The sequence below is a fragment of the Quercus lobata genome, chromosome 3 (genome assembly GCF_001633185.2).
Source record: "Quercus lobata isolate SW786 chromosome 3, ValleyOak3.0 Primary Assembly, whole genome shotgun sequence".
NCBI classification, from domain to species: domain Eukaryota; kingdom Viridiplantae; phylum Streptophyta; class Magnoliopsida; order Fagales; family Fagaceae; genus Quercus; species Quercus lobata.
In genome coordinates, this window is record NC_044906.1 from 52,053,922 (window position 1) to 52,080,862 (window position 26,941).

At 35.5% G+C, this 26,941-nt stretch overlaps 2 protein-coding genes across 3 annotated transcripts; both read left to right on the forward strand.

The window, feature by feature from the left end:
- Nucleotides 1-215: 215 nt before the first annotated feature.
- LOC115982144 (agamous-like MADS-box protein AGL27) lies at nucleotides 216-26,642 on the forward strand. 2 transcript variants are annotated; one of them, XM_031104666.1, is made up of 7 exons: nucleotides 217-527; nucleotides 21,700-21,778; nucleotides 22,997-23,073; nucleotides 23,160-23,259; nucleotides 24,356-24,397; nucleotides 26,015-26,056; nucleotides 26,186-26,642. In XM_031104666.1, the coding sequence occupies exons 1-7, from the start codon at nucleotides 343-345 to the stop codon at nucleotides 26,300-26,302; spliced, it is 642 nt and encodes a 213-aa protein (XP_030960526.1). In that variant the 5' UTR covers nucleotides 217-342; the 3' UTR covers nucleotides 26,303-26,642. The 2 variants fall into 2 exon arrangements, with proteins under 2 accessions (XP_030960527.1, XP_030960526.1); XM_031104667.1 differs by lacking the exon at nucleotides 26,015-26,056 and having other exon boundaries at nucleotides 216-527; nucleotides 26,186-26,553.
- Nucleotides 7,981-11,445, forward strand: LOC115982146. Its single transcript, XM_031104668.1, has one exon. It carries the CDS (start codon nucleotides 8,015-8,017, stop codon nucleotides 8,717-8,719), a length of 705 nt encoding a protein of 234 aa, XP_030960528.1. The 5' UTR covers nucleotides 7,981-8,014; the 3' UTR covers nucleotides 8,720-11,445.
- Nucleotides 26,643-26,941: the final 299 nt, after the last annotated feature.

Genomic DNA, 26,941 nt, shown 5'->3' on the forward strand with positions numbered 1-26,941 from the left:
ATTTACTATTCTAAGAAAAAAGATAAAGCTAGAATCCGTGGAAAACAGCCGCAATAGACACGGGTCAGTCAGACAGAGAATCATTTCAATTACACCACAGATTGACCGACTTTCACTTCTTTTCTTTTTATTTCTCTCTTTCTTATTTCTACATCTCTCTCTCTCTCTCTCTCTCTGTGATAATAGAGAAAAGACAAAGAGACAAAAGAGTAAAAAAAAAAAAAAAAGGCAAAGAGAAAATAAAAGAAAAGAAAAAACAAAGGGGAATATATAATAGTTAAGTGGGTGAGTAGAGTTACTTAGGGCAGCTTGAAATTAATTAAGTAGCAAGAGAAATCGAGAATGGGGCGGAAGAAGGTGGTTCTGAAGCGAATTGAGGACAAGAGCAGTCGACAAGTGACTTTCTCGAAGAGGCGAAGTGGGTTAATCAAGAAGGCTCGAGAGCTCTCTGTTCTCTGCGACGTCGAGATTGCGCTCTGCGTCTTCTCCAGCCGCGGCAAGCTCTACGAATTCTCTAGTGGCAACAGGCAAGAGTTTTTCTTTACTTTTTTTTTTTTTTTTTTCTTGTTCTCATTTCTCAAATCCATTTCCATACACTATGATACTCTTTTTTAGGTTGAATTTACGGTCCGTAATGTTTATGCTTTGTGTTTAAAATTGCACTCATGATGAAGTATACGAAATTCAAACCCTAATTCTTCTTCTTCTTCTTCTTCTTTTTTATTTTTTTATTTTTTTATATAAGATACCGAAAACTTAACTTCCGATCCTTATTCTCCACTCCACAAGAACGTAATTTGTACTTTAAAAGTGCGGTAGTAAAAAAAAAAAAAAAAAAAACTAGTTAAACTAACTTAATTTTTTTTTTTAGCATTTCATTTAGGTAATTAATATCAATTGGTTTGGGAGTTTTTCTGTCATTATTTCCGAGTTTCTCATATGTCATAAATAATTTCTAAATTTCTCTAGATATATATGGTTTTTTATTAGAAGAAAAATTTCTCTAGATTTAGTGCTAATGTTAGTATACGCAGCTGAGAGTTATGTACAATATTGTGGTACTCCCAAAGCTTTAAACTGAGAGTCTCCTTTTTAAGTACTTTACTGGTATACTTTTATAGGTACTTTTTTGATAATCTACTTTTATATATATACTTCTTCAGTACATTTTTAATTGAATTGTTTTGTAATTTTAATAATGTTTATAACGTGTGGTATTGTATAATCCTGTATTTTTATGGGTAATGTTAATAGATGTCTTTAAGAAAATTGTTAATAAATTACAATTAAAAAAAATTAACATTAATTTTATAAAAAATATAAAAATCTGTCAAAAAAAAATTAATTACTTTACCACTTATTCATAAAAAATGTTTCTAAAAATAACTGGCTATTTGTTAACATTTTTTTTTATTATAGAAAGTTAGAATTTTAGAATCCGATTAAGTGCATATAATATTATATTCATAACATCTTTCCAAAAATCCTCAAAAGGAAACAAAAGATCTCTCCGAAACTGGTGCCACCATTAGTTTATTTATTATTATTATTATATTAGCTGAATTGTTAGTTTAATTATTTATTTATTTCCATTATTATTATTATTATTTGGCTGAATAGTTCGTTTAATTATTTATTTATTGCTAAGTGCGTTATTTTTAGTTAAAAAAAATCATGAAGTGTCCCTTAGTTGAGCTACAATCCTTTTTTACACCGTTTAAAAAGTAATATTAAAAACACATTTTTATCAACCATAACTTATTATATGGATGAGTTATAACACAAATTGTGTTATTTTATATGCCTTTAGCATTGCTCTAACTTAAGTGGTAATAAGCGCTCATTTGTTAGTTAAGTACGACAGTAGTACCTGTTGTGGGTGGACATCCATCTCCATGGGATTAGGGTACACCATTATTAGTCATTTTCGTCTCAGTCTGTATCTGCATTCTGCAGACGGTGGTCCTGGTTCTCGTTTGTTGTGTCTCCTTTGTTGTGTCTTCGATCTTATTTGCCACATAATTTCCCCCACAGGCCTAGGCCTACTCTACACTTGTCTTTTGTTACATTTATGAAGCTAATCTAAACCCCCCCCCCCCCCTCTCTCTCTCCCCCAAGTTTGTGACTTTCATAAACTCATAATGGTAAAAAACTGTTTTGTTGTAGCCATTAGGGTTCAGCTGTTTAGTACCTAGCTGTTTAGTACCTTAGAAACATGAGAGGGTGGTTTATATCAAGTTAAGGGCACAGAATAATAACTTATCAAAAAAGAAAAGTGGCATAGAATAATAAGGAAATCTAAAGAAGACAGGTTGAGGTGGTGAAGCCAGATAGGATTGCCATTGTCGAAAATGTTTCATTAGATCAAGGCGCGTGGTAAAATATATATTACTAGTTGGCATTTAGATTCTACTGGAAACCAATAGTTTAATTCTCCTCTTTTTGGTCATGACTCATTGAATCTATGTGCATATGTAATTAGTGGTGGAGCTAGAAAAGCTTTTCAAGGGACCAAGCTAAAATATATATATATATATATATATATATATATATATATACACACACACATTCAATCTAAAAAATAACACATGCGCGCACACACGTATATATCTTATACATTAAGAATGTTTTTAATTTTGATTTAATATATGATATTTTCTTACGTAAATATAAATATTTATATCAAGTAAATATAAATATAAATATAATTGTTGGCATGCAGTTTTGGTGTTGGCGTGTGAGTGTATTCCCTTATCTCATCCCCCTTCCCCCATATTTGTGTGTGTGTGTGTGTTTCTCAAATAAAAAAAGATACTCAGTGTGTCGAGTCATCCCACATCGGTAAGGTGTGATATTGAGAAGGGGTTTATCACTTGCTCCGCGACACTAACTGTTGGCATGCAAGTTTTGGTGTTGGCGTGTGAGTGTATTCACTTATCTCATCCCCCTTCCCCCATATATGTGTGTGTTTCTCAAAAAAAGAAAAAAGAAAAAAAAAAAGTAAATCTCTATATCTTTATGAAAAAGAAGAAGTCTTGACATGTCTAAAAATATACAAGTTAATTTAATAAAAATAAAAAATTATTAAATTACATATGGTATACATTAAATATACTTGATTCAATGAAATATGTATGATATAAGAGTGATTAAAGGGAACAAAAATGCCTTAGTCAACTATATAAATACATTACATATGTTTAGTAAAGTAAAAAATCTAAGGGGGCCTTAATTTAAATTTATATCCAAAATTACATTGTTGTTGTTATTATTATTATTATAAGAATAAATGTAGTAAATCATTTTTGAACTTAAAAATACTCAGCCTAATAAAAATTAGTCCATACATTCAATATTTCAAATAGTATTATAGAAGTATTGTGCTAATTATAAAGAGAGAAAAAAAAGTCTTCATTTATTTTTCAATGTGGGACTTGTAACACTTCTTATTAATACTTCTTCCTTATTTATAGAGGATTATAGAGGAAGAATCATAGTACCTTATTCCATTAATTCAATACGTGATTTGCAATACTTTTAAATATATATTCATTTTTTCAATGTGGGACTTACATATTATTTTATTATTAATATTCTATTATTTATGACATTATTATGATTCAACCTTTGGTAGAATCATTTTTTGACCTTAAAATCTTGAACCTTAAAATAAATAAATATTGTTAGCCTTTCTTGACCTAATTTTGTAGGCTTGCAATAACCAAAAGTGATCAAACTCAAAATCAAGGTCACTCACCCACCACCAACCTAATTTAGCAACACTTATAACAACCAAATGTGATGTGACTCAAAAAATAAGGCCATTCATCCACCATTTTTTTTTTTTTTTGATAAGTAATAAAGATATATATTCAAGAAATTACCTTATGCAAAAAAACATAAGGCAGAGAGAAAAGTACAACGGGAAAGAGAAAGAAAAAAGAAAAAAGAAAGGAAAGGAAACTAATTACATAGGAGAGAGTTAAGGAACAAAGGAAGGGAATCACTAGAGGTGAGTCTCCAAGCCCTAGACCAGTCAAACAGAAGGCCACTGAAAGAGGCCAATAACTGGTCATCCAAACTTTCCATGTCCTCAAACGTCCTGCTATTTCGCTCCCTCCAAAGACACCACATCAAGCATAAAGGAACTAAGTTCCAAATGCTAGACACATGCTTTCCAGGCCAATTCCACCAACCAAATAGGGTATCCGCAACCGATCTTGGCAAGACCCAAGAAATCCCAAAAGATCTAAACACCAAACTCCACAATCGATAAGTCTTACCACAATGAAGTAACAAATGATCCACCGTCTCCCCATTACAACGGCACATGATACACCAGTCAACAAAAACCATTGTCTCTCGTAAGGATCCTATCCCATATAGCAGTCCACACATAGAAGGAAACACGCCGAGGAGCCTTAACCTTCCAAACACCTTTCCAAGGAAAAATAATAGGCAAGGAGCTTCTCAACTTATTGTAAAACGAATGGATATCAAAATCCCTATTCTTTGTCAACTTCCATCGACAAGAAGGAAAAGCATCAGCCTTAATGTGATCACTGTTATAGCACTTCTAGAAAAGAGGGCACACCAAAGCAAAGTGCTACAAACAAGCTCTACGGTTACCCACCAAAGTAATCGATTGTAGCCACTACCACAAGAGATGCCATTAATGCATCTAACAATGAGACACATTAGCTCACAGTGGAACAATATCAATAACTTCTCTCTCTTCTCAACATGAACCTCACCTAGGCCATTGCCAATCTCACAAGGAATTCCAATTTTTCACTTTATGTTATAGATATTGACACTTTTATTATGTCTTCCTGTGTTAATTACTTGCCTCTTGTTCTTTTTGTTTCTAATGATAGACATGTACGTCTACATAATGGGGAATTTTCTTCTATTTCTCTCTTTGGGATTGTCACTCTTTCAGATAAAATACAACTTATTAATATCATGTGGGTCCCGGATTTATGTTTTAAACTTTTATTTGTTAGCAACACTTATTAAATATATATATATATATATATATATATATATATATTTGGTAGCAAACTCGCACATTGTTTAATGAACATTACATTATTTATCAACATACTTGCGTTGAGATATCCCAACAAAATGGTTTTGCTAAACGTAAACATTGCCACATCCTCTAGGTAACTTGTGCCCTTCGCATCCAAGATCACTTACCACTCAAATTTTGATGGGATTGTGTCTTTATTGCTGTTCACTTAATCAGTTGATTGTCCACTCCTCTTCTTTAAGGCAAATCTCCACATGAACTTCTTAAATCTAAACGGTCATATACACACCTTTGTGTCTTTGGATGTTTATGTAAGGGTCAAAATTTGTCATCTCACAAACACAAATTCTCTCATATAACTATCAAAGGGGTTTTTCTTGGATATCCTTTTGCTCAATTTGGGTATGGAGTTTACGATCTCAATAGATGTATTGTCTTCATTAGTATTGATGTCACATTCCTTACGACTATTTTTCCACCACAAGAGCTTGTTTCACTCCAAGATAAGATGATTTCAATCTTCTTAAAACTTATATCAAGCAAGAATGTCAACCCTAGAGAGAAACCGATCAGCTTCAAGTGGGAGTGTAAGATTAAAAAAAATCATTCCAATGGAGCCATGATGTAGATTGGTCAAGGGAGAAGAAAATATTTTGATATTTTATGTTGTTTTCTATTTCTTAGTGGAATTAGGATTTATTTGCTTTTACAAGTTCAATTAAAATCATTTTCCTAGTTGAATTAGGATTTTAATTGTTTTTCTTTTCCTAGTTAAATTGTTTTTCTTTTCTCAAGTAGAAGTAGGTTTATTATTTCTTTTCCTAAAAGGAGTAAGAGATTTTATTCCTATAAACACTCTTTATAGAGAGGTGGATTATTGTTATGTTTTGATTAAAAAAAGTTTGTTAGAGAGGTTTTCTCTACTATTTTGCCTATTAGCCTAATGTTCTTGTAGAATTTAGGTTTCATAGAAAAGTTGTAGTAATTGTGTGTTACAAAGTCTCCTTCTACACGCCTATGCTGCATCAATTGGTATCAAAGCAAGGCTAGGTTCCTACCATGGCATGGAAAGGATCACGTGGGGGAAGACCTGTTGCCATAGATGATGTATATGAACGCGATGAGGTTGCACGTGATGCATAATTAGAAGCATTCTTTCAATGAAAAGAGGAGTGGTTTAATGCGCTTTCAAAGAAGCTCACTGCCTTAGTTGTTGGAAATCAACCTCAAAACTGCCATCCAAATCCATGTTATGTGGAGGAGGAGGAGGAGGAGGATCTCAACATCGAGGAGGAGGACTGCAATATCGAAGAGGATGATGAATACATTGACAGAGTTTGTGCAATGGATTGGGATTCTCCACCAATTTATGATGATTATCCTAATGAAAATAAAGTCATATACATACGAGGTGAGCCCATAACCCACATTGTTGATGAGTAAGAGATTCTATTCCTATAAATACTTTTTATAGAGAGGTGGATTATTGTTATGTGTTGATTAATAAAAGTTTGTTAGAGAGGTTTTCTCTTCTATTTTCCCTATTAGCCTAATGTTCTTGTAGAACTTAGGTTTTGTGGAAGAGTTGTAGTAATTGTGTGTTATAGATTTTGCTTCTACACGCCTATGCTGTATCAGTTGGTATCAGAACAAGGCTAGGTTCCTACCATGGCATGGAAAGGATCACGTGGGGGAAGACCTGTTGCCATAGATGATGTATATGAACGCGATGAGGTTGCACATGATGCACAATTAGAAGCATTCTTTCAATGAAGAGAGGAGTGGTTTAATGCGCTTTCAAAGCAACTCACTGCCTTAGCTGTTAGAAATCAACCTCAAAACTGCCATCCAAATCCATGTTATGTGGAGGAGGAGGAGGAGGATCTCGACATCGAGGAGGAGGATTGCAATATCGAAGAGGATGATGAATACATTGACAGAGTTTGTGCAATGGATTGGGATTCTCCACCAATTTATGATGATTATCCTAATGACAATAAAGTCATACACATACGAGATGAGCCCATAACCCACATTGTTGATGAGTAAGAGATTCTATTCCTATAAATACTTTTTATAGAGAGGTAGATTATTGTTATGTGTTGATTAATAAAAGTTTGTTAGAGGTTTTCTCTTCTATTTTGCCTATTAGCCTAATGTTCTTGTAGAACTTAGGTTTTGTGGAAGAGTTGTAGTAATTGTGTGTTATAAATTTTGCTTCTACACGCCTATGCTGTATCAGTTGGTATCAGAGTAAAGCTAGGTTCCTACCATGGCACGGAGAGGATCACGTGGGGGAAGACCTGTTGCCTTAGATGACGTGTATGAACGCGATGAGGTTGCACATGATGCACAATTAGAGACATTCTTTCAATGAATGGAGGAGTGGTTTAATGTGCTTTCAAAGCAGCTCACCGCCTTAGCCGTTGGAAATCAACCTCAAAACTGCCATCCAAATCCATGTTATGTGGAGGAGGAGGAAGAGGAGGATCTCGACATCGAGGAGGACTACAATATCAAAGAGGATGATGAGTACATTGACAGAGTTTGTGTAGTGGATTGGGATTCTCCACCAATTTATGATGATTATCCTGATAAAAATAAAGTCATATACATATGAAGTGAGCCCAAAACCCACATTGTTGATGAGTAAGAGATTCTATTCCTATAAATACTTTTTATAGAGAGGTGGATTATTGTTATGTGTTGATTAATAAAAGTTTGTTAGAGAGGTTTTCTCTTCTATTTTGCCTACTAGCCTAATGTTCTTGTAGAACTTAGGTTTCGTGGAAGAGTTTTAGTAATTGTATGTTACAGATTCTGCTTTTACACGTCTACGCTGCATCAGTTGGTATCAGAGCAAGGCTAGGTTCCTACCATGGCACGGAAAGGATCGCGTGGGGGAAGACCTATTGCCTTAGATGACATGTATGAACGTGATGAGATTGCACGCGATACGCAATTAGAGGCATTCTTTCAATGAACAGAGGAGTTAAACATGTGGAGGAGGAAAAGAAGGAGGAGGAGGAGGATCTCGACATCGAGAAGGAAGACTGCAATATCGAAGAGGATGATGAATACATTGACAGAGATTGTGCAGTAGATTGGGATTCTTTACCAATTTATGATGATTATCTTGATGAAAATAAAGTCATATACATACAAGGTGAGCCCATAGCCCACATTGTTGATGAGACTTTATATGTTCAAGCACAAGAGGTTACTGATTTTATTGATTACAATCATACATTAGTACAATTAGTTTGTTCAGCAGTAGATGAGTTCTCTATTGATGAACGAAGTTTCAATCTAATAAAGCTTGAACTTGAAACATTAAATACTATGATTTCATTGGGGTTGATGAGCTTCTCTCAAATTGGGTTTGATGAGATAGACCATAATATTGAGGATGAGATGAAAAATCTGTTTGCTGGACATAGAAGGAGGAAGGAGAAGCCCTTGGTTTCATACAATTCAAGTAGATGGGAATTCAAAGGTTGTCTACAACCTGAAGAATTCCTAGATTGGATTGTTGTGGTTGAAGAGATTTTGGAGTTTAAGGAGGTGCCACAAGACAAGAGAGATTATTTGGTGGCTACCAAATTCAAAGGATGTGCTGCATCATGGTGGCAACAATTAAAGCAAGGCCGCATTTGCCAAGGTAAATATAAAATCAATACTTGAGAAAAATTGTTGAAACATATACGTGCTACATTCTTGCCCCATAATTATATGCGTACATTATATCAACAGCTACACAATTTTAGACAAGGTACACAATCTATAGATTATACTTCGTGAGTTTTATCAACTTGTAGCTAGAGTTGACCTTGCAAATTCGGAAGATCAATTAGTTTCATGTTATATTGGGGGCATGAGGTAACAATTTTAAGATACTTAGAATTTCCTTGATTCGATTTTTGTATCTAAAGCTCATAAGAGAGCCTTGCATTTAGCGAAGACGATGAATAGGACTAATATGGTTTCAAATAGTGGTGGCAGCTAATTACCCCCAGTAGCTCCTCCTCATGATGCAACTATACAATCTACACAAGGAAAAGACCAAGTTAATCAAGCTAATCCATAAACCAACCACACTGCAACTAGTAGTTCTGCCCCTCGATGTTTCAAGTGTGGTGAAGCAGGGCATAGAATGGCTAATTGCAAGAAGGGTGGCCGGTATGGTAAGGGTTTATTTATTGAGAGTGAAGAATGTACTGATGATCATTTAAATACCTTTGAGCAAGAAGTTGTTTATGATGCCGAAGAGGAAGCGGAAGAGGAGTATGTGCAAGGAGATGATGGCCCTTTTTTAGTTATGAGAAGGGCATGTTTCACATCTTGCAAATTTGAAGGTGAGGATTGGCTCCAAATAAATATCTTTCAAAATACATGTACTATTGGGGGCAAGGTATGTAGACTTGTCATGGATTCTGGAAGCTGTGAGAATGTGGTATTAGAAGAGGCTGTTCGAAAACTGGGATTAACAACAGAGAAACTCCCTAACCCTTACAAACTATCTTGGCTCAAAAAGGGTAATGAGGTAACTATATCTAAATGTTGCTTGATATCATTTTCTATTGGGATGAAATATAAAGATAATGCATGGTGTGATGCGGTAGTTATGGATGCATGTCATCTTCTTTTAGGTAGACCATGGCAATATGAAAGTAGGATTCAATATGATGGTAGAAAGAATACATACAGTTTCATGTTTGGTATGTGATACCCACCTACTCATGGTGATATCTACTAGTATGTGACACAAATTAGGGTTATTTAATTATTAATTGGTGTTTTTTTTTTTTAAAGTAATTATTGATTGGTAGGTTATACAAGCACTTAGTGTGTTTGAACCCATGACCTCACCCTTCACCAATTTATGAAAGGAGGAAATGACTCTTAAGCTAGAGCTCATTCAAAGCATAGGGTTTTTGTTTTTATTTTTGTAAGGAGATTGAACCTAAGCCAACTTCAGGAGGGGGTAAGAATCTCTTAGCTAAAAGGGCATTTGTTAAAGAGATTTTAATTGAACTTGTAAAAGCAAATAAATCCTAATTCCACTAGGAGAGAGAAAACAACATAAAATATTAAAATATTTTTTTCTCCCTTAACTAGTCTATATCAAGCAGCCATCAAACGCCATAAGGTGCACCTAGTGGTAGAGCGTTTGACTCAAACTGAAGGGACGAACTACCATGAAAACTTTGCTCCAATTTCCAATTTTGTCATTGTCAAGTGTGTTTTGGTTGTCACCATTAAAAACTGGACCTTGCGTCAACTTGATGTTGACAGTGCCTTCTTACATGGAAAACCTCTATAAAAATGTTTACATGAACCCCCTACTAGGTGTTCGCACTCAAGGGGATCACATGGTATGCCACCTTCAAAGTCCTTATATGGCCTCAAACAAGACTTACAAAATTGGTTTGAGAAATTTTCTTCAATTCTTCGCCTTGTAGGGTTCAACAGCCTCATTGTGACTATTCCTTGTTCACAACTATAAACTTGATGTCTACAATGCCTTCTTACATGGAAACCTCTATGAAAAAGTTTACATGAACCCCTACTGGGTGTTTGCACTCAAGGGATCACATGTTATACCACCTTCAAAAGTCCTTATATGGCCTCAAACAAGACTAATGGAAACCTCTATGAAAAAGTTTACATGAACCCCTACTGGGTGTTTGCACTCAAGGGGATCACATGTTATACCACCTTCAAAAGTCCTTATATGGCCTCAAACAAGACTAATGGAATTGGTTTGAGAAATTTTCTTCTGTTCTTCGCCTTGTAGGGTTCAATAGCCTTATTACGACTATTCCTTGTTCACAATTGTCGGAAGTTCTTTCATTACAATTGTGTTAGTTTATGTTGATGATATCATATTACCATTAATCACACTCATGCCATTAGTTCTTGAAGGCGTTTCTACATAGTTGTTTTCACATTAAAGACCTTGACCCCTTAAAATAATTAATTGGCATTGAAGTTGCTTGCTCTAAACATGAGTTTTTGCATATATGAACTTTACTTTCGGCTAATGCATTCTATTGTCTTCCAAATCCTCCACCCATCTTGCAACCTATTATGATTCTAATTGTGTTGCTTATTGAACTACTCACTGATCTGTTACCAGCTATAGTATTTTCCTTCCTAACAACCCCATTTCTTGGAAGAGCAAAACGCAAACTACTGTCTCTCGCTATTGTCTTCCTTATCCTCCACCCATCTTGCAACCTATTAGAGCATTAGCATCCAAGATTCTAAAAAATATCTCATTTTACCATCTCAAAAGCTACTTTATCTATTATACAATACCACTTTACAACACACCCAACATCCCAAACTCTAATTTTTTTCCACTTTATTTAAATATTCTTTTTTTTAAAACTATCTTCTCTCTCTCTCTCTCTCTCTCTCTTCCTCTTCCTCTCTTTCTCCCTCTTCCTTAAAGCAAGCAAGCAAGCAACCAACCAACCATAACAACACATGACCCACTGCCACTCACATCCTAGCAAACCCTCTCGCCAGCAACTGCCACCACAACCACAAACCATGCCAACTACCAAAACCCATTAAAAAAACCACCAAACAAACACAACACACTACCACCACCACTCACATCCTAGAAAACCAACCAACCTCCGGCCAGAAACTGGCACCACGAAACCACATCAGCCACCACCACACCACCACCAAGAGAGAAAAAAAAAAAAAAAAAAAAAACACATACACAACACCCAAACTCATAAACCTCCACAACCATAACCACAACTACAACAGCCAATCACCCACAATAGCCAATCAACCACCACCATCAATCACCCACCCCCACCACCTTGGTAACCCTCCACCACCACCATGAACCTAACCCACAACAAAAATCCACTGCCACAACAGCAAACCACACTGAAACCCACCACGGCAACCCCCCACCTCCACTACCATGAACCTATAGATGACCCGTGACAAAAACCCACCCCAGCACCACCACCTTAAAAAAATCCATCTCAAAATCCAAATCCAAAAGATGACCCACAAAAAAAAAAAAAAAAAAAAAAAAAAAAAAAAAAAAAATCAAGTTAAAATCCAAACAAAAGAAACCCACAAAATCCGAATCCAATCCGAATCCAAAAGACAAAAACTCATCCCAAAATCAAACCCATGGCAAATTCCAACCCAAACCCCATCAAAACCCACCCACCTCTGCCATGACCCACCCAATCTCACAATGCCATGACCTTGCAGAAAAAACACCACCGTGACCTTGCCATGTCAATCTCCACCACAACCAGGCCACCACTGCACACTGATCTCAACACCACGACCCACACGCCCCACCATGATCTTATGCAAAATGGCCCAACCTAGTTCTGATAGCAAGTTTTGAATGAGAGAGAGAGAGAGAGAGAGAGAGAGAGGGAGAGAGAGAGTGAAAATTGAAGGAAAGAGAGAGAATTGGAGAAGTGAGACACGGAGAGAAACAAAGTAGGAGATAGAGAGTGGGACATGGAAAGAGAATAAAAGAGAGAATAAATTAATTAAAAATTATACAATCTGCTACAGTAAGGTTGTAGAAGAAGAACCTTACTGTAGTGTGATTGTAAAAATTTTTAGCACTACCATTCCAGATAATGCCCACTTTTTATGGGTTGATGCTATAAATTTGCAATTTGGGGGTTTTACAACCCCCAATGTTGATGCTCTTATGATTCTAATTGTAGTGCTTGTTGAATTACTCACTGATCTGGTACTAGCTATTGTGTTTTCCTTCATAACAACCCTATCACTTGGAAAAGCTACGGCAAACTACTATCTCTTGCTTCTTTGTCAGCCACGCCATGACCTCCATCAAATATAAACTCATTTGGCTTTTATGGCTTCTTAGGCACCTTAGCATCATTCACAGTGACACTATGAGACTTTACTATGACAATAAAGTAGCACTCAAAAGAGTCTTAGTTTTAGATCTGGACAAAAGAGTCTCTCTGTTTCTACAATCTTCTCTGTAATTCAAGCTTGGATTCTTCATTTTAATGCAATTCTACCTCAGTTCTTAGTTAGTTTATCTTGATTTCCATTATTTAGTATTAGATTAGAGATTTGGTCCTCTTTTCCTAATTGATTTTATTATTTGAACCCTAGATTTCCTTGTGATTCTTTTTTTTTTTTTTTTTCTCTCCATTCAAGATCCTAGAATTCAGATTTAGGTTCCTTGTGCAGATTAGATCTGTATTGTGATGCTATTACTGAAGCAAATTATCATAGACTTTATCAATTTGTGTTGTTGCTACTGTTTACAATTTTTTTTGGTGGAAGAATCTGAAGCTTCTAATGATCCAATGAAGGAGAGGAAGGAAATGGGGAGTAAGGGGAAATCAACTAACATTTCTTACATAACAAACCTATTTATATTATCTAACTACTAGGAAATAAACTAACTAATAGTTATAGCTAGGCTAGCTGTCATCACCATAAGTCAATGTTGAAATTAAAGACAACACATGGCAGATTTGAGAAGTCAAAACAAGTGGCTGGTTGTCTGCCCTAAGAGGTCAGAAAGGGTGGTTGGCTATTTGGCTTAAGAGAAAAAGGTGGCTGGCCTAAGAGTAAAGGGTGGTTACATCATACTCTCCTCTATAAAGGAAACTTGCCCAAGCTTCAAATGCTTCACATTAAGACATTAGACATATTCAAATGAGTGGGTAGTTGGATTGTGTAGGCATTGTCATTGATTTTAGTCAACACTTTGCATAGACCCACTTTCCTTGCTCCCAATTTGTAATAGGGGCGGTGAGGACACCTTTCCTTAGTCAAAATCAACCATATGAGGTCCCCTTCCTTGAAAATTGGGGAATGTTCAATTCTCTCCTTGATTTGTGCATGGATAGATTGCATAAACTTTATCATTTTTGTTGTTCTTACACTCTCCTTAGAAACTGGAAATGGAGCCAAATCTGACACCCACAAAGGTTTATTCCCACACACAACTTGAAAATGAGATGTTTTAATAGTCCGATTAAGAGAAGAGTTGTATGAAAATTCAACCAAGGGAATGATACTTTCCCAATTCTTTGGACTTTCACCAATCAAGCATCTCAAAAGATTCCCAAGACTTTGGTTGACAATTCAATTTGTCCACCTATTTGAGGGTGGAAAGAAGTACTAAAGTTCAATTTGGTCCCTATCTTATGCCATAGAATTCGCAAAAAATAAGTAAGAAGTTTAGCATCCTTGTTAGATACAATAGAGAGGTTTACACCATGAAACATATAGACTTCTTTGAATAATAAAACAACCACATTGGAAGCATCTGAAGTTATCTTGCATGGGATAAGGCGAGCCATCTTAGAGAAACACTCACTACCACCATGATTAAATCATTCTTTCGTTGTGTAGGTGGAAGGTCAAGAACAAAATATATACTAATACATTCCCATGGTTTGTTAGGTGCTAGAAGAGGATAAGACAGACATGCATTAGCAGTTGTACTCTTTCCCCTTTGAAAAACTTGGCACCTTTGAACATGCAGGTCAACATCTTTAGTCATTCCTGGCCAAAAGTGGTCTTGTTGAAGGAATTCTAGGGTCTTCGACTTGCCAAAATGCCCCAAATTATATTGTTCAATAATCATCAACTCCCATAGAGAACATTTAGGCACACATAACTTCAACACTTTGAAAAGAAATCCATCCTTTAACTAGAATGTCCCTGCTGTAAATGCTAATATAAATTACCAAAATGTGGGTCATCTTGGTAATTCTCCTTGGCCACAACCTTAACTTACATTTCCACCAGGAGATTAGTCCTACTCAACCTATTAACCACTTTGTTGAGAATTCCCAACTGATGTTTCAAAGAGAAAGTGAATTGTTACAAAAAAAACTTACCAACTTAGTTTGTCTTTTGTTTACATTGGATTGACTATTGAGATATTTCAAACCCTCGTGGTCGATGTGTAACATTAACTCTTTGTAGTAACTCCAATGCTTGATGGCTTGAACAATAGCATTAAATTGCTTGTCAAAGGTAGAATACCTAAGTTTTGCCTCATTCAATTTCTCACGAAAGAATGCTATGGGCTGCCCTTTTTTGCTCAGGACACCACTAATTCTCACTCCAAATGCATCACAATTAAGCTCAAATATCTTGTCAAACTTGGGCAAGGCAAAGGATAGGAACTTCGGTTAACTTCCTCTTTTGAAGTTGAAAACTTTCTTGAGCTTCATCAGTCCAAACAAAGGACTTTTGTTTTGAGACAATTAGTGGGATGTGCTGCAAGTGTGCTGAAATTGCTAATAAACCTTCTATAGAAGGTAGCAAGGCCATGGAAACTTCTCACCTCATGTACAATAGAAGGTGTAGACTAGTTAACAATTGCCTTAACCTTATTTTCATCCATGAACACTCTTTTGGAAGACACAACATACCCCAAAACACTACTTGATCCATCCCAAAGTTACATTTCTTTATGTTATCATTTAACTTTTCTCTCCTCAAGACGTCAAGCATGAGCTGTAAATGCACCAAGCGATCCTCCAAACAGAGATTATACACCAAAATATCATCAAAATACACCACAACTCAAACCCCCAATAATGGTTGCAACATTTGTGTCATCACCCTCACTAAAAGTTGCATTTATCAAACCAAATGGCATAACAAGCCATTCAAATAAACAATAATGCATTTTGAAGGCCATCTTCCATTCATTTCTCTGGCGAATTCTAATTTGATGATACCCACTTTACAAATCAATCTTGGAAAACACCTTTGAAGTCAAGCAATCTAGCATGTCATCCAATCTAGGAATTGTAAAGCATACTTGATTGTGATTTTGTTGATAGCTCTACTATCCACAAACACCCTCCAAGAACAATCCTTCTTAGGATTCAAGAGAGCAAATACCGCACAATGGCTAATACTATCCCTGATGTAGGATTTATCAAGAAGCTCTTGAACTTGTTTTAGCAACTCTTCCTTTTCCTTTGAAGCCATACAATATGCTGTTTTGTTTGGAAGGGCTGCTCTCAGTACAAAATCAATGGTATGTTGAATTTCTCGCATAGGAGGCAAGTTGAAAGGTAACTCAAGGGGGAAAAATCACCATATTTCTCTAATAACTCACCGACAACACTAGGAACAATAGTTCTAGCCAATATGTTGACTGCTGCAATTAATGCCAAAATGTAGCCATTATCTTGAATTTCTTGAATGAAGCTTTTAGAAATAAGTAAAGAAGTTGTAGAGGGTTAGCAAAGTAAATTGTTGATTATCTTTGCTTAAGGCATAGGTGTTTTTCATTTCATCATGCATTGTTTGACAATCATATTACAAACTCTTCCTCCAATGTTGCAAGTTGTATAAAAAATATTGGTTCTCAACCAATCTTCTTCGGAACTGAGTTTGAGCTAGATGAGTCTTCCTCATCACAAGTGTCAAGTCCCTTCTTCTTCACAATCACCACAAACCTCCTCATTTGAAGGTTGATAAAAAATGGGTTCTCCATCTAAATGTTCAAGCTATTTTACTTCCTCTAACATAAGAGTCTTCTTCCTACAATTCAAATATTGATGCCTTAGCTCTCCACACTTGAAACATATGAAAGTACCCACTACCCCCACCAACAGTGGCTATTTGGGACTATTTAGGGACTGTAATAGCAGGCTTAGGGCCTATTGCTTGTTGTCCAACCTTATATTGGTTAGAAATACCCTGACCAGACCTGGAACCCCACTGTCCAGACCTCAAAGCAGGCCTAGGTTTCTGTTTCTCCACCAATAAAGCCCAGTTGTACACTTCCAACACGTTCCATAATGATTGAAGGCTAAAGACATCTTGGATGGATGGCTTTGATCCACTCAAGTACCTTGCAACCATTTCTTCATCACTTTCATTTAATCTACCCTTACTACAACGCCTTCGTATACTCCCCTACACTACCTTCTTGCTTAAGGTTGTGTAGGTCTTTGTAGAGTGCGTAAGCGTAGTTGAAAGGAAGAAATTGCTCTCGAGGCTTTTTCTTCATCTTTTCCTAACTCATCTTGACTTTACCATTTTATAGGCGAGAAATTTGCAATTGTTTCCACCAAGCGAAAGCTCTCCCCTAAAGGTGAATAGTGACTAGCTTCACTTTATTTTCATCCATAACTTCATAATAATCAAACACCCTCTCAACGGTGTTAAGCCAATCTATAAAGTCTTTCAGTTCGAGACTCCCTTGAAACTCCGGAATTTCAACTTTGAAGTTGTAGTCAAGCCTTGGCTCATTTCTTTCCATATAAGGCCTACCCCTTGGAGGAACTCCAAAAGGGTTCTCAAAATGAGGTTGAGATTATTCAGATTCATTAATAGCCTTATGAGGATGCTGTAAACGCTACACCACATCCATAAGTGACGCAACTTGTATCCTTAACTCTACAATCTCATCTCTTCTCTCCATATTTTTATTTTGTCCACCATTCCTCCCCATCAGTGGGTTGGCTTCAACTACTTCCCAAACATCCATTGGATGTCTCCTTACTTTTCTTATTTGGGCCATTTAAATCTTCACAATCTTCAAAAAATTGCACATAGCAGTAGCAACAGCACCACAAGTTGATCAAATATGTGATAATTTGCAACAACAGCTGCAGCAGCACAATACATATTTGATTTGCACAGGTTACCTAGATGTGAATTATAATGTCTTTAAAAAAAAAAAAAAAAAAACACTAGGAAATCTAGGGCTCAAATAATCAAATCAGTGGGGGAAAAGAGAACATGACCTATGCTCTAATACCAAATGATGGGAAATCAAGATCAAATAACTAAGAACTAAAATAAATTGCATTAGAATGAAGAATCTGAGCTGGAATTACAAAGAAAACTGGATAAACACAGAGAAAGTCATCTTTCCAAATCTGAAACTACAATAAACTTACATCAAAAACTAATTCTTCTCTTACATAACAAGCGTATTTATAATCTCTAACTACTAGGAAATAAACTAACTAATTCTTATTAAACAAAAACTATTATTAATAAATTGCTATCAAGTTATTTTCTGTCATCTGCTGGATTTGAGAGCATTTACTTGTGGATTCAAAGATCGCCATATGACTTTTGAAGGTTTGCATTTATCTAGAACTATATTTAGTCTTTTTAAGCTTTCCATTTCATGTCAATTGGTATCAAAGTTTTTTGGCAACTTAGCATCCCGATATTGCATAAGGCTATGGCGAAAGCAACCAACCTATTGACGAAAAGCATGGGGTACAAGTCCTCAAAAAGGCAAGCTAGCAGTGAGAGATTGACCCATGGTCTATATGAGATGTGTGACATGGTCATCAATATGGGTTTGAATGCCAAACAAGATTGTGAAGATGATGGACATATGATTATCAAAGACTATGCTTGTGACCAACCTATCATACAAAGAACATTTCATAGATTGGATCCTTGCTCTTGAAGCTTATTCATTATGCAAAGATACCAAAAGATTTTAAGGTACAACTTGAATCAAGCAAAAGCTTGAGAGTGGTACTACAAATTAGTGGAATGATATAGAGTATTTCATAATGAGAAGAGGCAAGATTGGCATCGATAAGACCATAAGAATGAAAAGGATTATTGTAAATTTTTCTTTCCTCGAGATAACAATGAAATATTATTTTAAGCACCAAACATTAAATTTTAAACATTGAGAAATTGGAAGATAAAAAACTTGGAAGTAGAAGTTGCACAAGCCAAAGATGAAGTAGAATAATGAGTTAACAAGAAATTGAAGATAGTTTTTTGGGAAAAATTCTTGAGGCTAGAAAAGAAAATATGGAGTCTGATAAAGAAATGGTCATTTGAAAAAATTCCAATAGTCATTCATCAGCTGGTCAATGATAGTCAATGGTTGGTTTGTAAAGAGAAATGAAGCAAAAAGAGAGAAATTACAAATATATGATTTTTGTGGTGTGGCTTTTATTTATAATTGTCTATGGAGTATGTAACATTGAAGAAAACCTTTTTCTATTCTTTAAAAGTGGAAAATGTTTTTCACTCTATTGGGCTTATTTTCTGTTAACCACGAAAAAATGTTTTTCATTGGCTTATGTTTTTCTGGAAAATGAAATGGTTTTTGGAAAACATTTTTCGCTAAAATAAACAAAGTGTTTTTCCTGAATATATTGAGAATCAAGAGACTTAAATTTAGGTGCCATTACAAAAATTAAAGGTTGTAATCAAAGCTGAAATCTAGAATAGAGATGAAGTCAGAAAACCTAATAGATTCAACCCATATGTTTTATACCCTTTGTAACATGAGTTAGAAATATAATTTTTCTTTGAGCTAAGTTTAGACGTTGAACTTAAGTTTCGGAGAGAAACATGATTTTTCATGGTCTCTAAAGGTATTAGCTTTTGTTAGGTTATAGAATTTGCAAACTCCATGTGACAAACCATGCATCGTAGGGGATTGTAACATGGTCTCTCTTTTCTCTATTTCTAGTTGAGTCAATCGAATCGTTCAAATCAAATAAACCCAAAGATTTATACCCAAATACCCATTGATGTTTTGTTGCTTACTTTGATTTGAAGTTTGTTGTTTGTTATTTTCTGTGTTACTGTCTCATTATTGATTGTAGCCCAAGCCCGGTCACTTGATGGTTTTGACCTACTCAACTAATGACCTGAAAAAACCCGATTTCGACTGACCACTCAATTGACAACAAATGATAGGGTTGAGTGACGGTTCAACCCCAAACCCAACTAGACCCAACTCGTGGACTGCCCTAGAAAGGATAGCGAGAAAGATTGTTGGTATTTTTTTTATTTTTTGAAATAGATTGATGCTACTTGGCACCTTGTGAAAGGTAAGGAAAGAAATAATAGGGAAAGCTTAATCCTACATGGTTCATTAGAACGTCCCCATGAAACTTCTTATAGGGTTACTATGTATCTTGATTAATGCTTCTCAATTCCACGAGAAAGAATATAGGAACTTCTTATGAGTCAATGAGTGGATCTATAGGTTCATCGATAACTTTAGTGGCTTTCCTATTCAATTAATGTGGAATATGTCTCAAGTAAGAGTTAGTTAGTAGTCTTTTGGAGGAATATGTCTTAAAGTAACTTCAGAAAATTGTCAGATTTGTGGGACAGTTAGCCACCCTAGTAATAATTTCAAAGTCCCTTAAAAGTAGGGGAAAATGGGTTATGTTACTGGAGCAATTTCTAAGCCTAACACTAATGATCCCACTGATGATAGATGAGATTTTGAAAACTCCCTGATAATGTCATGGCTATTGGATTCAATGGAACTTGAAATTAGTTGTGACCTACTATTGCAAATTCCCAAGGAGATTTGAGAAGCTATTACTAAAACTTATGCTCAATATGAAAATCTAGCGCATGTATGTGATTTGAAGTGCTGCTTTCACGAGGTCAAATAGGATGGTTGGCCTTTTGACAAAAATTTCAAGGCACTCTGTAACTTGCGGCAAGACTTCGACTATTATCAGAATTTTCAGTCTGGATGTGCTACTAACACTACAACGTTCAAGAAAATGATTGAACAATAGTGTGTACTTGAGTTCTTAACTGAATTAAATCATGAATATGATCCTATTCAAATACAGTTGTTGGGAAAGGAGCATCTTCCTCCTCTTCAGGTTCAGGAGGTCTTTGCCTATATTTACAGAGAAGAAAGCCCAAGGGTATTATGCTCCATAATTGTTTTCAGGAGCAATTTGTGTTGGTCACTTCCTTTTCTAGGGATATTAAAGGACTCCATGACGATATTTCTATTACTAATGAAAAGGACATGCTATTTAATCACTACAACAGAGACACACAAGAGAGTGTGATTGTAAACTCAGAGGTCACCTTACCATAGTAGCCTTGTAAGGGAAACCAAAGGCATACCCAAATATATCATAGGCGGAGAACCCACCATTCAAGAAAGCACCACCATTTGTTCTTCCACATCTCCAACGTCCCCCATTGAAACCATTGCACTCTTATTCGGATTTATCTTCAATATTGAGACAGCTTTGGAAAGAAAGAGTATGGCTCATATATGTGGAAGGCATCAAAAATAAAAAAAGTGTCATCTGCAAAAAGTAGGTGAGACATTAGCAACACTTCAGAGGAGTCTTCACGCATTCTAAATCCATCCAATAAACCTTACTCTATGGCTCTAGAAAGCAAATGACTAAAAATCCAAAACCTTTCAAGCAACCAATTTCTAGTACCATGTTGAAGGATCATCAGTACTAAATTTTTAGAATTTTTCAAAAATTGCTTGGCTATTAGAATCTTTATATGCAAGTTTGCATGGTCCTCGAACTTCTATTTATTGGCCTTCCCAATGTTTGACTGTTTAAACTATATTGGATGCTTTTCATTCTTTTGTGTAATTTTGACCGTCACATTAAATCCTGTGTAAGTGTTCCGATTTATGCAAGTTAACCGTAGAACTGTTAACATTAAACACAGTCATCAAAAATCTGATTATAAATAAACACTAGTATAGTTTAACATACTTTAGACATTATGATCTCTGATACCTTTTGTGTCTCGCTTATAGTTTGTCTTTATTGTTGAGTGTTATGATTAAACTAACTAGTTCTATACTAGTATGGGTGCACCACTTCTACTGACAGGTTTATGTAACTTATTTTTATTTTCAGCTTGTCCAAGATCCTCGACCGTTATCAGAGTCGCTTTCAGGTGGAAATGAAGGAATCCAAAGGTCTTAATGACATAGAGGTAAGCAGTTTAACCTTTTCCATCTATCTCAAAGTCAAACACGCAATCCCTTCCTTATCATTTTTCTTCATTAGGTAACTCAAAATGTCTACTAATAAGATCTGAAAACTTTATTTCCCTATTTCCAATTAGGGCTTCAACTGCACGCGAAGTAAACCATAATACTAGGACCATTGGATTCAAAATTTGATAAGTAGAAAAGTAATTTATGCATTTAAGTGATAGAGTTGGGTATGTATATCTAGTAGAAATGTCTAATTAGTAAGTAGAAAAAGAAAAATAATAGTAGAAATTCGAAATTTGATTAATAGATTTTTTTTTAGAGAGGTTTATCTCGTCTTTCTCTGATGGAATCCATATTTCTCCTTGTGGATTCAAGGATTATTATCGTGAGACAAACTTGTTCTATTTCTTATGGCTTTCAGTTTGTGTCATTACTGCAAGTAGATGGATTTTGTTGTCCTATAGAAATGATCAATAACCATGTACTTTCTAAAAGCTACCTTATGCAGGATTTAAAGATACAAAAGGGGCCCTTTTTGTACTTTCTCCCCTTTTGTTTTTCCAGATCCTTGTCCTTGTAAATGCTGACCCAATTCATATTTGGGTGACGTCCTTCTGCATTCGTAGTATTTCAACTTGTTTATCATCATTGTAAAGGGAGTATGGCACTAAAGGTCTCATTTTATTTTAACTACTCATTTAGGGTGCCTGTAAGATCAAGCATGGACTAATAGTTTTAGACTAGAACACAAGAGATTGATGCCAATGACTAACATTTATCTCTTATTAGATTGATTCTACTAACTTGCATTCGGTGTTTGAACCTCCATTCAATGAGGAACAGCTTAGTAATATCTAGCTTTGGAAGTCTACAAATTTCTGTGACTTCATCAAGAACAGCTCTGGCACGATAATGGTATCAGTGATCATGAGTTTTCTCAAGGGGAGAAATTAAAAGTAATTTCTGTGACTGCATACAGTAACTAGGTGTAGGTTCTTCTTTTACCCTGTATCTTCAGTCTGATACAGATGTGTACAATAATCTCTCTCCCCAAATGCCCCCTTCAACAAACCAACCCCCCCCCCCCCCCTGGGGGCACCCCTTTAATAAAAAAAATTTGATTGACCCAAGACCTCCTTATTATAGATGACAGGTAGCACTTTTCTGCAAGGATTCTGTATCTGATATATCATAGTCAACTTTCTTGTCAACAGAAAAACCACTTGGAGGATGCAAGTCTAGAGGATGTGAGTCTACCATCACATGCAGAGCTACTAGAAATAGTTCAAAGGTAATTACTAACTCTTCTTTCCTTGTTTTTGCACTTCCTAAAAGGCATTATAGTTGATTGATTGAAATAAAAATTTGCATCAATAGTCAGCTCGAAGGGCCAAATATTGAGCAGTTGAGTGTGACTGACCTTGTGAAACTAGAGAGACAATTCAATGCTGCACTTTCACAAACCAGATCCAGGAAGGTCAGTTTTATGTCTTTTGTCAATGAGGTTATAAAGTATAAACTGATACTTTTTGTAAGCCTTAAATATTGCATCCAACCCAACTTTGTTTTAAATGCTGAATGCTGCCACACCATAAAACTCATTAATGTCTAGGTTTATCACTCTTGTCATCTTGTTCCATCTTAAGAGTAGTCATACCATAAGATTTTCAACCGTCTAGATGACAAATTTTAGTTTTGAAGGGTGACTAATACTTCTAAAATCTTATCTTGCATCTGTGTCTCGCTTCAGCCTAGAAACGTCAAATGCCAGATGCCATGTTTGTGTGCTAAAGTGTGTAATGGCTTTCTAACCATATGGTTCATGAAGAAAATGCAAGGAACTATACAAAATTTACCAGCACATCCGGTTGTAGTCTTATATCCAAAAAACTTCCTTCATCATGAACAAGTTCATAAATATACTCTCAAAGACAAGCGGGTATAGGAAGTTAAGTTGCCAAGATCTATGTAGTTCTAAATATCATTGAACACATAATTTGCTGAAACAACTACTGTGACCAGCCAAAAAATAGAAACAGCTTCCATGATTACGTGAAAACAGAGTATTTTATGGAATTCTATATGACAATTTCCTCATTAACTTATTCTTTGTAGTCTAGCCAAGTCTTAGACTTTAATGCTGTTGGTAACATTTCTTAGGCTTCTTCTACTATCTAATTAATGGTTGAAACATAAGAGATGTGTGTTGGATATCCTTACTATGGGGCTTATTGAAGTTCTTACTTAAGGGACATTTTTTGCTTGTTCTTCTTCCTCTCTTAACATCGATAAATCCAGTAGAAATATAAATTTTCAAATAGAGCATCAGGGAATCTGCATTTAATGCTAACAAAGGGATCCTGATTTTACTTAACTAAGACATAACTTACTAAACTATGTCCTAATGAACTATAGCTAAACATCTGTAGGGACAATTATACAGAACTTTGTATTGGCCTATTGGGTGCTCCATTCCGCCTGCATAAGAAATGCTATTCTGTTACAGTTGACTTAATATTCCTCCAGCTCTAAAAGTTATATATCTATGCCTAATTATTTTTTTTATTTTTCAGACACAGCTGATGTTGGAGTCCATAATGAGCCTTCATGAAAAGGTATGCAATTAACACTGTTCCTTTGGTATCTTCTTCTTTTTTTTTTTTTTTTTTTTTTTTTTTTTTTTTAGGAGAAACCTCTGGTATCTTACTTGGAAGACCTTGTTCCTTAATGTCAATTACTCAACTTGAATTTGGGATCTGTGCCTTGAAAGTTTAGTCTGATGTCGTCAGTTAAAATCCCTTTATTAGCTGACTTGTCATAAGACATTTATTGCAACAGCAGGAGTGAATTTCATCTTTTACATAAAACTTTCATCAGTGCATCATATCTATCTAAACCTGCATTTACTACCTCCTAAATCAGCAAGGTTTGAACAATGTCTCCTAAGGACAGGTGCATGTTGTGAAGATCTATAAAATAAATTATTACCACTTGATATAGATTTGCTCATCATCCAGTTGTTTCCCTTCATGCCATACTTTGAAATTTCCCTCTGCTCGTGCTTTAACACCTTGAAGTCACCTGCACCATCTGTTGTCTCCTTTAAGAATTCATGATTCTTACAATATATTAGTGTAAAAGACCTAAACACTAGATAGAGCTCTTTATTGAATTGTCCTCTCAATGCTCCTCAACTTTTTATTATTCTTGAACTCATAATGACCAAACAAAAATCTAGGTTTTCTAATGTATTCCAATAATTCAAATATATGCAATTAACAATTGCTGTCGTAGATCATCCAGTTTACTTGCTGAGTCTACTTTGGTTCATGTTGTAGTTACCAATTTGAGAATCTAGTTCAAACTCATGCATAATCTCTGACCTGGTGGTTCAGCCCTAAGTCAGATCAAAGGATGAATTTGAAAAATCTTAAGATTATCACCTTGAGGGACCATAACTGGTTCAACTTTCTGCTGTGGGTTCAATCATGTTTGGGGACATGGTTAGCAATTGTAGCATGTCTAGATGCTCATCGCATTTAGTTGCAGTATGGAGACAATTTTTACAAAAGAAAACATATAGGAATCTATTTCCGGCTACCTTCCTCAAAGGCGCGTATGGACCTCTTCTGAACTCAGTATGATATTCTTTGGAAGTTTAACTTTTCACACAGACAGAGATTTGAATCCTTGTGTCTGAAACCTCCTACAGAGTTAATTTACAACTTTGGGTGGTAAGGTGATCTAGGTTGGGTAATGGAAGCTGAACTGTTTGTTAAAGGATCTAACCATGCCTAGTCCTTTGGATCATGCTTACCAACTTTCATATGGGGATTTCAATATGCAACCTAAGAAATTAATAGAACATCTAGAAGAGGCAGCATTAAGTTATAAATTTAATATGAAGAAAGAAATGAACTGCTATAAATATCTGTAAGGAATAGCAGATAAAGCCCTTGTATTTGGAAATGTAACCAACTACATTAAAGAGCTACTGCAAAAAGAGATGAAAATTAGGGTCCGTTCCTTGGTGTATTTGCTGAAATGCTAGAACTGATAACTAAAATCAAGGTAAAGAAAATTGAAAAAGTAAAAGCAAGGCATAGTTCAGTTTCTAATGTCAATTATCTGTATGTAACTCTGTATTTTTATGTACAAATTGCAGCGTAAAAAGGTAGGATTAATTTTAAATGCATTTGCAATGGCCAATTCCTTTTTGCTATGATGAACAGGAAAGGATGCTGAGAGAAGAAAAGAAGCTATTACAGAGGAAGGTAGAAGCATAGATAAAAAATAAAAAAAAGAAAGCCCACATTCTTGAACAATTTGTTTAAAGAGTTTATTAGTGGCAACATAATGAAGGGAACTAAATCATCATTGGAATAATTGCTTGTTCCTTACAGATCAGAGCGACGCAAGATACTAAAGACAGAACTGAGGTGGTGCTGGGGTTAATTAAACATTCAAATAATCAGTTGGCCCATCCACCACAACTGGAAACACTTAGTTTGCTTCCATAGCAGGTTGGGAGATGGCACAGTCTTTGTGCTTGAAAGGTGCTTCACATTAGCTGTGGGATATGCCGACACTTATCAGTCCCTTTTAAATATTTGAGTGAATGCATGTTATATATAACCTACCATGTATGTATAAGATTACTTCTAAAGTGGTATCCTTTGCTCTTCTTAATTCTACAGTGGTATCTATTAATTCTTAGCTGTGTTCTGTTATTGATTGAGTAATCCATACTCTGAATTCTGGTTGTTCATTATGCCAATTAAATGATAGGTAGTGTTGTTGTGCAAAACAATATTCAGTTTTGGAGGACATTAGTAGCATATACTAATTGTTCTATCATCATGATTATCTGACTAATCAACCCTTCTAGTTTTATCTGGGCTCTGAATATATCATGCACAAACCATTTTATTACATTTTTCATTTTTTCATATGTGAGGGATTCCATCAATTGCAAGTATTAAGGAATGATGGTTATATCTTTGTGTTATGACAAATTATTTCTGGGAAGTTTTACTCATTTGAAAACTATTGACTGCATAAAGAAGTCGGTCGAGATTTTTCCATTGCATGGGTCAAAAAAAGGGCTTTGATTGTTTTAATTCACATCCAATAGTGTTTACATTCTTTCACATCATGTC

Bases quoted from the DNA above. Each gene is read 5' to 3' on its own strand.
- LOC115982146 (XM_031104668.1), top strand. From the start codon at position 8,015: ATGAACAGAGGAGTTAAACATGTGGAGGAGGAAAAGAAGGAGGAGGAG.
- LOC115982144 (XM_031104666.1), top strand. From the start codon at position 343: ATGGGGCGGAAGAAGGTGGTTCTGAAGCGAATTGAGGACAAGAGCAGT. The intron at 21,779-22,996 runs GTAAGCAGTTTA...TCTTGTCAACAG, and splicing joins AAGGTCTTAATGACATAGAG to AAAAACCACTTGGAGGATGC. The intron at 23,260-24,355 runs GTCAGTTTTATG...TTTATTTTTCAG, and splicing joins CACAAACCAGATCCAGGAAG to ACACAGCTGATGTTGGAGTC.